General features: G+C 43.3%; 1 protein-coding gene across 1 annotated transcript in view; it reads right to left on the bottom strand.

Annotated features, from left to right (window-relative positions):
• The window catches only part of PEX14 (peroxisomal biogenesis factor 14), a 138,470-nt gene extending 120,789 nt beyond the window's left edge, over positions 1 to 17,681 (bottom strand). The window contains exons 1-2 of the mRNA XM_043484928.1: positions 17,579 to 17,681; positions 3,571 to 3,618 (exon numbers count right to left, since the gene is read on the bottom strand). Of these exons, the coding sequence (XP_043340863.1) occupies positions 3,571 to 3,618; positions 17,579 to 17,614 (84 nt within the window). The 5' untranslated portion in view covers positions 17,615 to 17,681. The remainder of the gene's footprint in view (positions 1 to 3,570; positions 3,619 to 17,578) is intronic.
• Between the last annotated feature and the right edge of the window lie 122 nt (positions 17,682 to 17,803).

Below are 17,803 nucleotides of genomic sequence, written 5' to 3'. Positions count from 1 at the left end.
GCAAAGCTCAGTGAACAAAGTGTAAAGAAAAAGTAATCAGCCATTTTAACTCTGGCAAAGAGTTCTGTCATTAACAATCAGAGAATTTCAATGGGGAGTTCACAGAATTTATCAAGGGGAGTCTGTTCACCAATCACCACCCCAAGGACATCATGACATTATAGAGCAATTACCCCACTAATATGGCCAGAGTTGCTGGGTTGGTTCTTTAGTGAGGGGAGGAGGTCTGCAGGGGCTAGAGAAGGTAATGTGCAGCGTCACTACGCGGCCAGAATCAAGATGAGGGGATGGCTATATACACAAGTGTGCCAATTAGAGACCACAAGACCACCTATCAGGGCTTCCCAGGTGGCGCAGTGGTAAAGAATCTGCTTGCCAATGCAGGAAACACAGGAGCCTCGGGTTCAATCCCTGGGTCAGAAAGATCCCATGAAGGAGGAAATGTCAACCCACTGCAGTATTATTGCCTAGGAAATCCTTTGCACAGAGGAGCCTGGTGGGCTACAGTCCGTAGGATCACAAGAGTCAGACACGAATGTGCCTACTTATCAACTCAAAATCACAAGCCAGCTTTTAGGGTCCAGAGAGGACAGAAATGAAAACCAGGTCCTCCTTTCCTAGAAACAGAGCAAAGCAACAGTGCAGACACCTGAACACGTCCACCTAACAACGTCACCTGCACTATGCTGACTCCTCAGCACAGCCTCTGTTTTAATAAAGGGGAAAATTACCCCAAAGTGCTCATCTAGTTCTGAAGACAAAGAACAAGATTATTTGCCTTCAGCATCCCAAGCTTAGCCTTTTTAGTATAGAGAACAGGCATCTTCCATTGAGGAATTTGGTGGAAAATATGCACTCCACTTGGTTAAAAACAAATTCAAAAATAACTGAGCACAGTGTTCCCTCCAACACTGGACTACCCTATTCCTCCAGCCCTGGCCTCGAGTTTCACAAAAACCATCCCTAAGTACCCCCCACCCCCAGAGAACTCTTCCTTCTCTGAATAATGAAGGCTCTCTTATACTCCCAGCCAGGCAATTCTGCACCAAATTATATACAATTTTGTACTGTTTGCTAAAATTATATACAACCTTGTGCCATTTGCTAATTGTCTTGCATGTAACAAATGCATTTTCTTCCCCAAATAAGATATATAAATTACTTAGGAAGAAGGTTTAGCTTTATTCTCCAATCATCTGTTGCTCCTGAGCACCCAGGAGGCAGCTAACACATACCACCTGAGGAACCTCCCTGGGGGGTGGCGGTGAGGGTGTAGACAGGCCCTTGGGCTGAGTACCAGGGGACTTTCTGTGCGTGGGTGCCCCATCACCTCTCTGGCACCCTGTGACTCCCTCCAGCCTGCTACCGGTTCGCAGCAGCTCGTCCTGTCCTCCTGACCAGCCACACAAGCCGCCGATAGCCCTCAGCGGCTTCTCTGCCTGGCACCCTCCTGCTACCTCTCCCAAGAGGCAGAAGTAGCTCACACAAGAGCATACAACTCGGCTGGTGCCCTCATTTAATCAGGCTGCTGCAAATGGCTGGCCAAAAGCAATAAGGGCATGACTGAGAGACTGTGGGAGTTTAATATAAAAAAATTAATAAAAAAAAAAGGGGGAAGGAGGAAGGGTCTACCTTTTAATAGGGCCCTAATTACCCAACTCATAGGATCAACCCAAATGAGATGGGAGTTTATTTCAGGTTTTTTTTTAATTATTATTTTTTTATATATATATAAATTGCTGCTATGTGTTTTCTTTCCTCTGAGCAATTATGCAGCAAGTACGTAAAGAGGGGAGAAAATATTAATTAAATATAAGGTAATTGTGGAGTTGGCCTGGAGAGAATGAGTCTGAACTCTGGACGATCGCCGGCTACTAGGGTTTGAAGACTGCTCAGGGCCTCCCAGAAAAGAAAGAAATAAAAATACAAGCAACCAACATGCAGATGCCGAGTGCAGCAGGAAAAGAGCAGTGCACAGAAACATGAGCAGAGCGAAGGCGCCATGGGGTTCCAGGCACCCGGAAGTCAGCGATGCCACCAACTGCTCAGGGCTCCGTGCTAGAAAGAACACCCAGAAGTTTAACGCCCAAAAGATGGTCCAGCTGCTCTTCTGGTGATCAATAGTTAAATAAGTAGATTAAAATGTGAAAAGAGACTGAGGAATGAAGGACTGAAGAGGACCAGAGTGTTCAATTTGAACTTTAGTCCAAAGTCAACCACAACTTCAGTCTGAGGGGCACTGAGGCAGGCCCCACGGGAAACAAGCTCCCAACCTAAGGGACTGGCCAAGCAAAGCCTCCTCTGGCTTTCACACCACCGAGACCACGAGGAAGAGCCCACGCAATACCGAGAGAGAGAAATGAAGCCACTGGGGGGTGGTGGGAAGTGAGCCGTACTTGGGAAGAGCAGGTGATATGCAGGACAACAGTGACTCCTTCCACCAGTACCCGCAGGGCTGGTATCACCCGGGCCTTCCTCCAGCTCAGCCAGATCCAACTCACCTCCTGCCTTGGAAAGTCTTAGCACAGACCGGAATTCAAACTTGTTCATACCAGCTAAGGGCCTCACGTCATCCCCTCCCACTACCTCCAGAAGGAGAGGGAAGGAAAACGGGTAAAACTACAGACCCTGCTGAAACAAAAGCTTGGTGGTATACCCCTAAGCTTGCTATCACTATTCAAGGAAAGAAAAAGCTCTGCAAAGTTAAACATAAAGCTGGCCCCTCTGTAAAACTTATCTGGAGAACAAGTCTTTTTTTTGCAGGGGGAGGGGAGGGCGGGCCTGTGACGCACAGCCTGTGGAATCTTAGTTCCCCAACCAGGGATTGAACCCAGGCTCCAGCAACGAGAGTGCAGAGTCTTAACCACTGGACTGCCAGGGAATTTCCAGTACAGAACAGGGCTTAATATTCAGCTAAGAGGATTTGCAGCAGGCCTTGAAATGCAAAACAGAATGAAAATGGGGCAGGCACTTGGGCTAAGACCACCAAGGCAAATGCACTGTGTAAAGAAAATTAGCTTCAGTACTTAGTAGGCCTCTTCCCTATCAATTATGTAAGCAGAGAATGTTGGTAATGAGCATCACAAACCTAATTACAGGCCAGGCAGAAACAGAACTCTCTCCCTTATCTGTTCTTCAAAGGCCACATGAAGTGCCCTCACTCTGAGGAACAGAATGGCTATTTCAGACAATCAAGCAGCTCAGCTCCTTGGTCAGGTCCAGCAACCTCGCTTCAGCTCAGCCACCATAGGTTTCGAGCATCCCACCGATTAACAATAAATAAAATGGTGCATCACCAGACCAGGGGTGGGTGTTCTTCATTCCAGAAAAGACCAGGCTTTACTAAGAGGGAATCTCGCTAACCTCTGCATTCCTGAAAAGCAGACAGAAGCGAGAGGTCGCTGACGGGCTTGGTCTCCACAGAACACCTCCACTCCTATACTCGGGGGCACTACTGATGCACGACTATAGGATCATCAGGCTTCTTTAAACTCAGTGTTTTAATTAATAGAGAATCATACTATGTATTTTAATTAATAGAGACTCATACTATGTATCGTGGCTTCTTACCAGTGGCTCTCGAGGCACCACATTTTCACTTCCTGGAGCAGAGCTTGGCTGCAAAGAAAAATAAAAACAAAAGTAAGATTGCAGTGCCACCCAATGGACATCAAAAAACCAAAGGCGTGCCATTCCGGAGCGACACACACCAACAACTACTTCTGGCACTTCTCGCCAGTTTTCCATACTGCAGAGAGGTCTGTGGTGGGTTCCTTGTAAGAGGTAGCTCAAGGAGCCCAAATTTGCTAGAGAAAAAGGAGAGAGGGCTTCTGGGGTCAGGTTCACAGTCACAACAACTCAAGAAGGCTGAATTTGGCTTCAGAGGGCCCAAGCAGCTGAGTAGCAGCGGCTGGGGACCATCATGAAACCCACAGCAATAGCAAAGTCCACAAAAGGTGTTAAGTAAGAGTCAAACTTTCCTTTTGCCATCTCTGCCCACCACCCCCTCCACGCTGACCAGTGAGCAGAGCGAAAGTGGGGAACCGGATTCAGCCACAAGGGGGCCCCAGCTGCCTGCACGCAGCATCTATTTGGACCCAAGGAAGCAGTAAACTATGGACACCGGTTCCTGTCACCACCTGTTGCCCAGGATACCAATCCCCAGCAGAAAAGAAAGTTGGGTTTTTTAAAATAAGCTAGTTAACAAGCTGACAGATAAACAGACCAACCCAGAGCCAGGCACCATGTGGCCCACTTGCCTGGTCCTAGTCAGTTTCTTTCTCTGGATCTCTCCCCTCACCCTCGAATTTACCTTCAACCCTTAGCTGACATGGCCACAGTTCAGAGAAAGGGAGAGACAGAGACAGACAACCTAGGAAGAAATCTACAAATCTCCAAAGAAGAAAACAAGCAGCTTGAGAGAGTCATGATTAGTTTACTGTTACTGATGTTCAAACCAATTCCCAATTATCCACAGATAATATCCAGACAAATGAGCTAATCTGTGGAGCCAGCCTCCAAACTCCTCCCAGCTGGTTCAGACGGCAAGCGCTAAGCCTTCTGGGGAAAAGGATGGAAGTGGAGAGAGAAAACAGTCCAGTCCACAGAGGGTTCCCAAAGATTCCTCATGCCCAGCTGCTCCCACACAGGGAGGCAAGGACTCTGCTGGAAGGACCCTACCACTTCATCCAAAGTCCTTCTCAAGAGCCCCTTCTTCCCTAGGACAAGAAGTTCAGCCAGAATAAAATTAGAAAGTATGGAAAATAACTGGAAACCTGAACGTGACTTCGCTTCCTCCTAAAGCTCCAGGCAAATATAAGCTGATGCATTTAGGGCTCCAGCCCACACCTCTCGAGTTCTACAACTTCCTGCCTTCTCCTGGACTTAACAAATCCCACAGCAGATTCATAATCCTTGGCCTCCACCACACATGACCTCTTCTGCTTTCCCTGTCTGGGTGAAAGTGAACCTTCCACCAAAACAGGCAAACTAGAACCCAAAAGACCACCCTGGGCAGCGCCTCCCCTCACCTGCCAGAGGAAACACCGTATCAAGTCTTCCCCAATGCCTTCCTAAACATCCATGGGATAAGGCCATACGCTTTGCTCCATTTCTTCTAACGTCACTTAGGTCCAAGCTTCCAAAAACCCCTGCCTGGACCACTGCCATAGCCTTCTCATCAGTTTACTCACATCCATGCTGGCTCTGTCTTCTAATTCAGTTTCCACCCTGCAAGCAGACTATCTCTTCAAAACAATAATCTGATCTCATCCACCCACCTGCCCAAGTAAACAACGACTCTAATACAGAAAAACCTTCTCAGTTTGGCCACCATGCGTCTCCTCTGACTACATACCAGGTCTGGCACCACAGTCCCCAGCTCTGCTCACAACGCACACACTCGCCTTTTCTTCCTCTGTCAAGGGGCCTTTGCACCAGCTGTTCCTTCCCTTCTCTCTGAAGGCTTAACTTATCCTTCAGATGCCAGCTAAGTCACTCTTGGGAAAGCATTCCTTCTCTGACAGGAGAAAATCTGTATATTCAAATCTCCTGAATATACACTCACACCATATACCTCTCCTTCAAGGACTAAGCCAAACTGCAATTTTAAGTGTGTCATATCTGACTGATGTCTTGTCCTCACAGGATTATACACTCCAAGTGGGCAGAAACTCTGTCTGCTCATCACTGTATCCCTGGGCCCTGGGTCAGTATCAGGCACAGGTTATATGCTAGTTTGCTTAATCATGTCCAACTCTCTTTTGTGACCCTTTGGACTGCAGCCCACCAGGCTCCTCTGCCCATCGAATTCTCCAGGCAAGAATACTGGAGTAGGTTGCCATTTCCTCCTCCAGGGGATCTTCCCAACCCAGGGATCAAACTCGCTTCTCCTGTGTCTCCTACATTGCAGGTAAATTCTTCACCCGCTGAGCCACAGACCTTCCACAGATATTTGCTGAATGAATGAACGGGCAACAAAGAGCAGGATGGACTGGGTCTGAACAGATTATATAAAGTTCACTGCCTTCTTGAGGGCTTCCTTCAGTCCATCTGGTAAATATTAAGTGCAAACATTTACTAAGCTCCTTCTTCATTTCATTCTCACAATAAATGTATGGAAGTATTGCTGATGAGGAAACTGAAGCAAGGGAGGTTAAATAACTTGCCTATGATGAGTCAGCTAAAAGGACAGATACCAAAAGGACTGGAGTTCTTCTACTTAATCAAAATAATCGAGTTTTGTTTAGACCACATTTTATTAAGCAACAACCTTAATGCTATCCCATAAATAATAATGTAAGTTATCTGCCTAGATGGAACTAACACAAACAGCTCTATTATTCAGGAAGCCACGTTCTGATTTAAACTAAAACTTTCTTCCTGAGATACAACTAATCACTGTGAATCATAAATCTCCAAGGAACTTTCCTTTAAATTAGTTCATCTCCTGAACAGCTAATATTTGCCAGAGGAAAAACTTTAAACCATATACAGCACCAAATTAGTCTGTTTCATCATATATTCTTTTGTACCTTTTTATGTGAACCATGTAAATATACTCTGCTTTAAAAAATTGAGTATTAAAAAATTTAAAAAGGAAGCTCCCTTCTCATCCCAACAGGCTCCTCTTCCTTGGGGACCCACCACTGATGCTGGCTCCTTACAGAGTCTTTCTGGGATATTCAAAGTGTGCAAGAAGCACAGCCCCACCAAGGAGCTTAAATAGCAACACTCTGAATTCCTCAAACTTTGACTTCACAGAGCCTTCTAAGGGTCTCAGCACACCAAAGCCCGACCTCCGAGCCCATTCTCAGGGGCTGCTAAGAAAGGAGCATTTCCCCACATCATATTCCAACTCACTGCTCTGTATGAGATCAGTCAAACCTTACAGTGACCTCACAGATGACTTCTTACCAATCTGAGAATTGCCTAATACAATTATTTTCCAGATGATTCTCTAGTTCATGCTGAAATACCTGTGTTCTTTAGAAAACTATTTCTTGATGACCAGGACAGGCATCATTCATCCTTACTACTCTGCATGTTGATTTCCTTGATGATACCATATGAAATTCTTCATTATATAACTTGTTTATTAATGCCTGTCCCTGCTAGTTTTCAGTTCCTTGAAGGCAGGCATTTTACCACCTTGGTGAAGGCTGATCTTCAGCACTTAGAATGTCACTAATATCAATACTCAATTAATATGTTCTTATTTAGTTAAAAAATTAAAACAAAGGAACCACTTCATATACATACGCAAAAATGAAGCAGGCAAAGAACAATGGCAGAGTCTTTCTCTGGAGCATTTCGCCAACAACAAAATACAAATCTGGCCAGTCTCAAAACAATGTCATGACCCAATGGATCTCAACTCTGGGGTGGAATCACCCCCAGACAGGCATTTAAAAGTGTGTGGAGGTGCTTCTGGCTGTCACAGGGACCATAGAGCCCCACAGGCATTTAGAAGGCAGGGGCCTGTGGGGCTAAATGTCCTACAATGGACACAATGAAGGACTGCTCCATTCAAAACACCAATCGGACCCCTAGAAGGATCCTAACAAGTCCACTTCCTTATGACAAGGAGGGGGACAGACTCCCATCTTTAGCATGCAGCTCAGACATGGTTTTGAAAGAGGGGTAAGGTCTGAGCAGCCAAACTGCTTGTCAGAAGCTGAACCAAGTCCACACAGATCCATGAGTCTCACCAGTTCAGCTTTATTCAAGAATTTAGCTCAGTTAAAAAATACAAATATCAAATCATGTTCTACACCTGAAATTAATATAATGCTGTATGTCAAGTAAAAAACCTCAATAAATTTTAAAAAGAGAACTTTCCTGGGGGTTCAGTGGCTAAGACACAGTGCTCCCAGTTCAGAGGGCTCAGGTTCAATCCCTGGTCAGGGAACCAGACCCTAAATGCCACAACTAAGAGTTTGCATGCCACAACTAAAGATCCCATGTGCAACAACCAAGACCCAACACAGCCAAATAAATTAAATAAAATATTTTCTTTTAAAAAATAACTTAAAGGAAAACATCACAGTAAGGACAGAAATGTGAGGTATAAGAAGTAGGACTTCTAGAGATGAAAAAACATATCTGAAATAGAAATTTCACTGAATGGTAATGATAGATTAGATACTTCAGGAAAAAAAGTAAGTGCACTTGAAAACACCACAGCAGAAACGGATTAAAATGAAGGATGGTGGGGGACCCCAAAGAGAAAAATATTTGAATAATGACTGAAAAATTTCTAAGTTTGATGAAAATTAGAAACTCACAGATCCAAGAAGTTCAACAAACCCCAAGCAGAACACACACAGAAGTATACTAAAGTACACCATAACCAAATTCTAAAAATACATGAAAAAGGGGAAAATATTATAAGCAGCCAGAAAAAAAAGAGAAACATTACCTACACATATTAATCATGATTAAAAATGACTTCAGGCTTCTGATCAATAACTGTGCAGGCCAAAAAAAAAAAAACAACAACAGGATAGTATCTTTGGCTCTTCCTCAGCACTGCCCACTTTACAGAAGTGACAGCCATAAGGGCCACCTTCAGACCCCTCGTGAAGCTCGTCAAAAAGAGGACCAAGAAGTTAACCCAGGCCAGCTGGACTGATATGTCAACATTAAATGGAACTGATGGAAACCCAGAGGCCCTGACAACAGGGTGCTCAGGAAACTCAAGGGCCAGATACGAGCGCCCAGCGCTGGTGACGGGAGCAACAAGGACACAGAGGTCACACTGCCCGGGGGCTTCCGGAGGCTCCTGGTCCACAGCTTCAGGGAGCCTGCAGCGCTGCTGACGTGCAACAACCTTCCTGCGCTTAGGTTACTCACGTCTCCTCCAAGAGCTCAAAGCCACTGTGGAAAAGAGCAATCCTGCCGGCCCTCAGAGTCTCCAATCCTACACCAGGCTGCCGAGCAGAAGATGAACAGATAGCTTGTGTGCACACTGCGTTTGTGTTAATAAAACAACAAAAACTTGGCCATCTGGCATTTCAAAAAAAATAATATCTTTAAAACACCCACAGAGAGCAGGACACGACACGACACCACTGTCAACCTGGAATTCTATATCCAACCAAATTCTTTCAAAAATGAATACAAATTAAAGACTTTTCCAAAAGGAAAAAGAGGCAGTGGTTGTCAACAGTATACTTGTACGACAAAAAACGTTAAAAGAAATTCTTTAAGCAGAAGAAAAACAACACTGGATGGAAACTTAATCTACATGAAAGAAGAACGTTAGAAATGGTCAACATGTTAACAAAAATACAAGACATTTTTATTTTTAAAAGATAATTTAAATGCACTGTGAGGTTTATGTCATATGTAGTAGTAAAATCTATGACACATAATACAATGGATAAAAGGGAAAATTGAAGCATATTTCTGTTAGGTTCTTATACTATATGTGAATTATTAAATTGTATGTGGTTTGAAAATAGGCTGTGGTAACTTAAAGTAACATATTGTAAACCTTAGAGCAATCACTAATTAGAAAAAAAAAAAAAAAAAAATGGTAGAGGTACAGCTAAATCAACAGTAGAGATAAAATAAAATCCAAAAAATAATTCAATCCAAGAGAAGACAAAAAAAGAGAAAACAAAGAACAGATGAAAAAAAAAGAAAAAAAATTGCAAGATGGTAGACTTAAACCCAACCACATTCATATTTACCTTGAGTACAAACGAAACACTCCTATTAAAAGGCAGAGGCTGTCAGACTGAGTGGTGAGAAAACCCAAGACTGAGCTATAGACCGCCCATAAGAAACCCATTTTAAACAAAATGACACACACTGCTCAAAAGCCAAAGGATGGAAAATGATAGACCATGCAAACACTAATCATAAGAAAGCTGTACTGGCAATATTAATCTCAGACAACTTCAAACTAACGGATATTACCAATGATAAACAAGGACACTTTCAAAATAAGGGAGTTAATCAAGAAGACAAAATAATCACAGAAAAAACATGCTGAACTGACAGCATATTAAAAAGCAAAGACATAACTTTGCTGACAAGGGTCTGTATAGTCAAAGCTATGGTTTTTCCAGTAATCACGTATGAGTTGGACCATAAAGAAAGGTGAGCACTGAAGAATTGATGCTTCTGAACTAAGGTGTTGGAGATGACTCTTGAGAGATGACTCTTGAGTCTTGGACTGCAAGATCAAACCAGTCAATCCTAAAGGAAATCAATTCTGAATGTTCATTGGAAGGACTGAAGCTGAAGCTCCAATACTGTGACCACCTGATGTGAAGAACTGACCCACTGGAAAAGACCCTGATAATGCGAAACATTGAAGGCAGGAGGAGAAGGGGACAACAGAGGATGAGATGGTTGGATGGCATCACCAATATGATACACATGAGTTTGAGCAAGCTCCAGGAGTTGGTGATAGAGAGGGAAGCCTGAGATGCTGCAGTCGATGGGGTCACAAAGAGACGGTCAGACACGACTGAGTGACTGAACTGAACTGAACGAAAATGAAAATACAACACACCTAAATTTGTGGAAGACAACTAAAGCTGTGCTTAGAAGGAAGTTTACAGTTTTAGTTAGGACTTTAGAAAAGAAGCTAGAGAAAGAACAAGTGAAACCCAAAGTAAACAGAAAGAAATAAAACTTAAAACTTAAAAACAAGAGAGGAAAATCAATAAAATAAAAACTAATTTTCTGAGGAATACGTCTTAAGACTGATAAATCTGTAGGCAGATCGATCAATTAAAAAAAAAGACATTAATTTCCAATAGTTGGAATGAAAAAGGGGACATCTCTGCATATTTTATAGACATCTAAAAGATAAGGGAGGGCCACAACTACTGATCCTGTGTGCCTATGGCCCATGCTCCACAACAAGAAAAGCCACAAGAAGCCCCAAAACCACAATGAAGAGTAGCCCCTACTCGCCGCAACTAGAGAAAGCCCACACAAGGCAACAAAGACCCAGAGCAGCCAAAAATAAAATAAATAATTAACTTCTTTTTAAATAAAAGATAATGGAGGGACTTCCCTGGCAGTCCAGTGGTTAAGATTTCACCTTCCAATGCAAGGAATACAGGTTGGATTCCTGGTCAGGGAGTTAAGATCTCGTGGCCAAAAAACCAAAACACAACACGGAAGTGATACTATAACAAATTCAATAAAGACTATAGAAATGATCCACAATGAGGAAAAAGAAGAAACCTTCAGGAAAAAAAAAAAAGGAATACTATGAAACATCTTAAAAACATATTTGACAACTGAAATGACAGCAAATTCCTTGAGAAACATTATGGCAAGGCTGACCCTAGGAAAAAAAAAAAAGCACAGAGCCTTAACCACTGAACTGCCAAGGAACTGCCCAGTAGTAGCAGTCTTACACAAACTATTTCAGAAAGTAGAAAAGAAAGGTGAGGGAGTTCCCTGGTGACCTAGCGGTTAGGATTCTGGGCTTCAACTGCTGTGGCCCAGGTTCAATCCCTTGCCTAGAAACTGAGGTCCTGCAAGCTGAATGGCACAGCCAAAAAAAAGATAAAAATTCCCAACTCATTCTGATAGGCCAGTATTACCTTGACAGTTAGATACAGATTTCTCTCTTTCTCTCTCTTACTCACACATACATACAAACTATAAATCAGTATCAGTTAGCCCTCCATATCTATGGGGATTTAACCAACCACAAACTGTGTAGTATATTATTTACTGTACTGTATATTTATTGAAAAAGAAATCCAAGTGTAAGTGGACCAATGCAGTTCAAACTCATGAGTCAACTATACTTTATTTGCATTAGGAGAAACATATAGGTAATAGATAAACAGAACAGAAAACAGTTTAGAAATTGATCTATTACATACTATTTTTCAATTTTTTTTAACAAAGATGGCAAGATCAACAAATGATGCTGGAACAACTGATATTCATATGGGGAAAAACATTAACCTCAGCCTTTACCAATATGCACATGAAAAGAGATGCTTAATGTTATTTGTCATCACAGAAACGCAAAGAAAAACCACAATGAAATACCACTACACACTCAAGCTACACACTCAAACAGCTAAAATTAAAACAGACAGACAATACCAAGTGTTGGTATGGGTGTGGGGCAATCAGAATGTTCATACATTGTTGGTAGAATGAAAAACAGCACAACTTTGCCGAAGCTCCAATACTTTGGCCATCTGATGTGAAGAGCCAACTCACTGGAAAAGACCCTGATGCTGGGAAAACTGAGGGCAAAAGGAAAAGGGAAGCAGCAGAGAATGAGATGGTTAGATAGTATCACCACCTTAATGGACATGAATCTCAGCAAACTCTGGGCAATCATGGAAGTCAGCGAAGACCGATATGAGGCAGTCGATGGGCTCGAAAAGAGTCAGACATGACTTAGTGACTAAACAACAACAAGGACAACAACTTTACAAAACAAGAATGCAATCTACTACAGAGCTCAACATACACTTATCATGTGACCCAGCAATTACACTTGGGAGGTATTTACCAAGAAAAATGAAAACATGCTTCCACAAACACACATGAATATTTATAGTAGCCCCAAACTAGAACCAACCATGTGGGGAAGAGTCTCTAAGGTGACTCCCGTGATCCCAATCTCCTGGTATTCACACCCTTATGTTGTTCCTTTGAGTGTGGGCAGGAACTGTGACAGGTTTCTGGCCAATATACTATGGTAATGGTGACAGAACACATGTACTTACACATATGTGGTTACATTACTAAGACTGTAAAGTCCATTCACCTCTGAGGAAACACGTGGCCACCCGGGGAAGACCCATGTGGCAAGAAACCAAGGGTGGCCTCTGGCTAACAGCTGCTAAAAATGGAGTCCTCACTCTGCAGTCCACAAAGAGCCAAATGCTGTCAACAACCACACGCACTCGGAAGCAGATCCTTCCCCAGTCAAGACTCGAATGAGATCACAGCCCTGACAGACAGGTTGACAGCTGCCTTGTGAGACACAGCTAAATCATGTCCTGACTCCTGACCCACAGACACTGCGAGACAATAAATGTGTGCTGCATGAAGCTGCTAAATTTGTAAGAACATTGTTAGACAATAGGCAATTAATATACACCAAATGTCCAAGTGGTGAACAGATCAACTGTGCTGTTGATTTACCTGTACAATGGAATACTACACACTAGTAACAAGGAATGGATTGCTGACACCTGGTGGTGGTGGTTCAGCTGCTCAGTCACATACAAGTCTTACAACCCCACGGACTATAAAGCGCACCGGGATCCTCTGTCCATGGGATTTCCCAGACAAGAATACCGCAGTGGTTTGCCGCTTACTTCTCCAAGGGATCTTCCTGACCCAGGGATCAAACCCCCATCTCCTACATTGCAGGCAGACTCTTCACTGCTAAGTCATATATGTACAACAATATAAAATTTTACTAACGCTATTCTGAGCAAAAGAAGTGCGACATAAAAGATTATATACATTATGAATACATTCATGTGTAATTCTAGGAGAGACAAATACAATCTATTAGTGGTAAAAAAAGCAGCTCAGATTTCCTGAGGCCAAAGGCTAGGATTTTCTTGGGAAGCAGAGTAAGGGAATGTTTGAGAATACTGGAATTGTTTTATCTTGACTGTGATGGTGGTTAAACAGGTATATATACATTTGTCAAAACTGACCACAACACATCTATTTGAATTCCACAGTAAAGCTTTTGGCCACAAAAACTTGGTCACTCAAAAAGCTATTAACATACGGATTTTAAGTCAGGATAGGGGCAACGTTTTGGGGACTGGACAGTAACAGGAGGGACGCCAAAGAGGTTTCTGAGGTCCTGGTTATGTTTGATTGCTTGATTTGAGTACTGGTTACACAAGATTGTGTTCACTCTGTGAACATTCACCAAGCTGTACACATAATTGGTGGACTTCTTGGGTGTATGTTAAACACCAATAAAAAGGTTTTTTTTTTAATTTTAAAGGCTAGGGAGTCATGCTAAATTACACTAAAGAGGTAAATCAATGCACTCCCTATTTCTCCATTGGATCCTGAATTTGTTTTTTATTGGAAACATTTGAATGTGGTCTGTATTAATAAATAATATTTTATCAATACCAAACTTCCTGTGTGATAGTGGTATTATGGTTATGTAGAAGAATAACCTTACTCTTATGAGAGACAAGGTGAAGTATTCCAGAATGAAACACCATGTCTGTAACTATCAAATCCTTCTCAAAGAAAAGAAAAATATAAAGAGACTGAAATAGAGCAAATTCAGCAAAAGGTAAACAATGCATCTTGCAAGCTTTTATGAGAGTTTTAGAGGAATTCTCTGTATTATTCTTTCAACTTTTCTATAGGTTGAAAACTTTTCAAAATAAAGAGTGAGGGACAAAATATCTTGTTTGAACTTGTTATTCAAGAGTTCAGTAATCTTCCAAAACTGCATGCAGAGACCTGGAGAAGGAAATTAACATTCGCAACATGAGCACTTAAAATGTACCACATACTCTTAACATCTGTAACTTCAATCAACCCTCAAAGCAACCTTCTAGGTTAATTATTATTACTCCCATTTTATAGAGAAGAAAACTGACGCTCAAAGAGGTGGAGAGATAAGTCCAAGAGTGAGTGAGTGAGTGATGGAGTTCAAACCAAAGTCAATCAGGAAAACAAGCCTTTCTCTCCATAACATCTTTGCTGTACTCTTCTCCCTTTCCGGCTTCTATGTTTTTTCAGTCCAAAATTGACTATATCAAAGGATATAGTCTATATATCCTATATATATGTCTATATATATGTCAAAGGATATAGACTATATCCTTTGATATAGTTGATCTTGGAGTGAACATGAACAGACTCGAAACCTACATTCCGTAATAATTCTCAATACTCAACAATCATTAAACCATTGGATTGAACCATGCCTCTGCTCTTCACTAAAGACAGAAAAGCCGGTGGGAAAGTACAGAAATAGGGGTAACATTTCCTGTTCCTATGGGCTATAACATGTACAGACTAAAAGGGACTTTGATAAGAGATTAGCCTTGCAAAACAGAGTAATGTGGAGTAAACACAATAAGAATATGAAACAATAAATGCAATTCCAACAGACTATTTTGAAGACAGACTAAAACAATTATACCCTTATGAAAAAGCAAGTACATCAGTGAAATCTAAGTTACAAAGGACACCAAGGATAATCAGTAGTTAGGGTATTCCTTTAAATTTTAAGGTGATTACTTAAGAGCAAATAAAACTTTAGTGAACTTCTGGTCAACATATGAAAACTCATACTCCAAAAAATATTACAAGAGGGACTGAGGAAAGGCTTAGATTGCTTGTGAGTGAAACTCCAGAGTTTACTACATGGAATGATAGATAACACACTATGTCAGGCACTGTTCTAAAACAAGTTAACTCATTTAATCCTCAGACCAGTGCTATGAGATAGGCACTAGTATTATTCTTATTTTACAGATAGGGAAACTAAGGCCAAAGAAGTAACTTGTCCAAGACCAACACAGTTGGCAAGTAGTGGGGCTAGGATTCTAGCCCAGTGGGGATGGCTTCAGAGTCCATACTTTTAACCACTGCTATACTGCCTTTCAAAGAAAGTGTTGGTTATCTACCCTCAATCTTTCAAAACAAGAGACTTTCTAGGAGAGACAGAATACTGGCTCAATCCCACAGGTGCGATGCCTTCTTCTCACACCCAAACCAGGTTTGGGGGAATATATGAACAGTTCTTTCAGTTCCACTGTGTTTTACTGGAGAAATGGGAAAACCACTGATCAGGACTAGAAAATGAAATGCGAAGCAACTGCTAAAGAGAGTTGGTTCACTTAAAATGCATGCATTTGCAGCTTATTGTCAGACAGGGACGGAATCTGATGTGAAACATTCAAGTTTTGCCCCAGTCTGCCACCATTTTCTGATGCAATCTCATCTCTACCAGCTTTGGAAAAGAGGGCAAAGGAGAAGCAGAGTTGAAAACCAAACAGAGGCTGGCCAAGTCCCCTTCAGGACCTTCGATTCCTTCCACGTGCACAGAGAAGACAATTTCTAGAACCAAAGGACTCCCTGGGTGCTATAAAGCCTCCCAGTGGCAAAAATTCTAGTAACCTTCACAATTACAATAAAATTACATGTTCTGGCATCCTTTAATCCCAGTCTATAGGCATTCCTAACATACAACAGTTCAGAGAAGCCCAGATTCTGAGGAGCCTCAGTATTTCAGCAAGCTAAGTGGGTTAAGGCAAGAATGAAGAGTCCCGCCCCCTCTAACTCAGGACACCCCCCCATACTCCAGAATTTTCGACAGTGAGAAGACCAAAGTAGCCCTCTTTATTTCTCATGTTTTACAATGCAGACATCTCTCTGAATCATTCGCTCCGCTAGCGGAAGCTGCTCTAGGGAACACGCTACTCCTCTAAGTGCAATTCCTGTAATAGACTTATCATAAAGAATGAAAGAGTAATAAGAAACACTAAGTGGTATTCTTCTGCCAAGGAAGTGAAATACCAGTAGGCGGCTGAAAAGTCCACAGGTGTTTCAAGGAGGTGAGAAATGAACGAAGAGTCCAGGCTGACACCATTTTCTTCCTCCTCTGTCCAATCCTAACTAAACTTGCACGTGCAGGACTAACTGGTGGAGTCACACACAAATCCAGGCTTAATCAGGCTCGTTACAGACCCTGCAAAATGGCGCTTAATAGCCTGTACTTCATAAAGGTTGTAATGAGCATTAAACGAGATAATAAGAGTAATTTGTCCTCGGCATGATAGCACACACTCAGTAATTGTAAAGTACCGCTTACCCCCAGTCCACCCCACCTTTGGACTACAAACGCGTTCAGAAGCCTTATCATCCACGGCTTCCTGACAGGGATGAGCACTGGTCTTCAAGGTCCCCGAACTGGAGTGGGATTTGGTTGCATCTGTGACTGAAAGGCTAGAGTCTTTGGCTGAGAAAACCAAACTAGGCAGCAAGGACAGATTACCAGCCACTGGCTCGGTGGCGTCTGTTGTTTACAATGAGTCCCCTTCCTACCAACGCACTGAGAGAGTCCAAGTATATTTCCCACCCTCCAACTTAGCAGGGGAAGCGCAAAGGTGACTGAAAACTAAGAGGCTGGCAGCAGGGTGGCCTGGGAGGCTGAGGCTGCGGAGAAGTGGGAACCCTGAAGGAGTCAGGCCCCTCCCGGGACCGAAGGGCCGGGAACGATCCAGCCTCTCACCCCTCTCAAGCAGGAGCCCTCGCAGCTCAAGGCTGGGGGATTTTTTAAGGGTCCCGCCACCGCTTCAACCAAGTACAAGTGGGACCCCAGGGGCCGGCAGGCGGGAAGCGGGGGCCGCGGGCGCCTCCGAGCCCCAGCTCGGGAATGTGGTCAAAGAGGGGTCACCGGGGGAGGGGCCGGGAGGCGAGGACCTGGCGAGGGGCGGGGCCCCGGAGGTGGCTAGAGGTCGCGGGCGCCTGCTTCGGAGGCTCAGGGTCCCCACCGGGCTCCCAGCCACCCGCCAAGCCACCCCCCACTCCAGCGGGGGTCCCCGCCACCACAACTGGGCAACCCCACTCCCCTTACCTGGCTCGGCTGCTCAGCCTGCTCCGAGGACGCCATCTTTCTGAGGCCTGACTAATCTATCGCCGTTGGGCGAGGCTTCTCCCAAGCGCCCTCGCTCCTGCTCTCTGCCCAGACTAAAGTAGCAGGAACTGAGCTATCGATGGGGGGCGGAGCGGGGCGGGTCACTGTGGGAGAAGAGGGGAACTCCCACCACAGGGTCCACATGCGCTATTTTATTAGGTCTCT

The sequence above is a fragment of the Cervus canadensis genome, chromosome 13, assembly GCF_019320065.1.
Source record: "Cervus canadensis isolate Bull #8, Minnesota chromosome 13, ASM1932006v1, whole genome shotgun sequence".
Classification (NCBI taxonomy): Eukaryota; Metazoa; Chordata; class Mammalia; order Artiodactyla; family Cervidae; genus Cervus; species Cervus canadensis.
The sequence above is the reverse complement of the archived record's forward strand: the minus strand, read 5'-3'. Positions and strand labels throughout refer to the sequence as shown.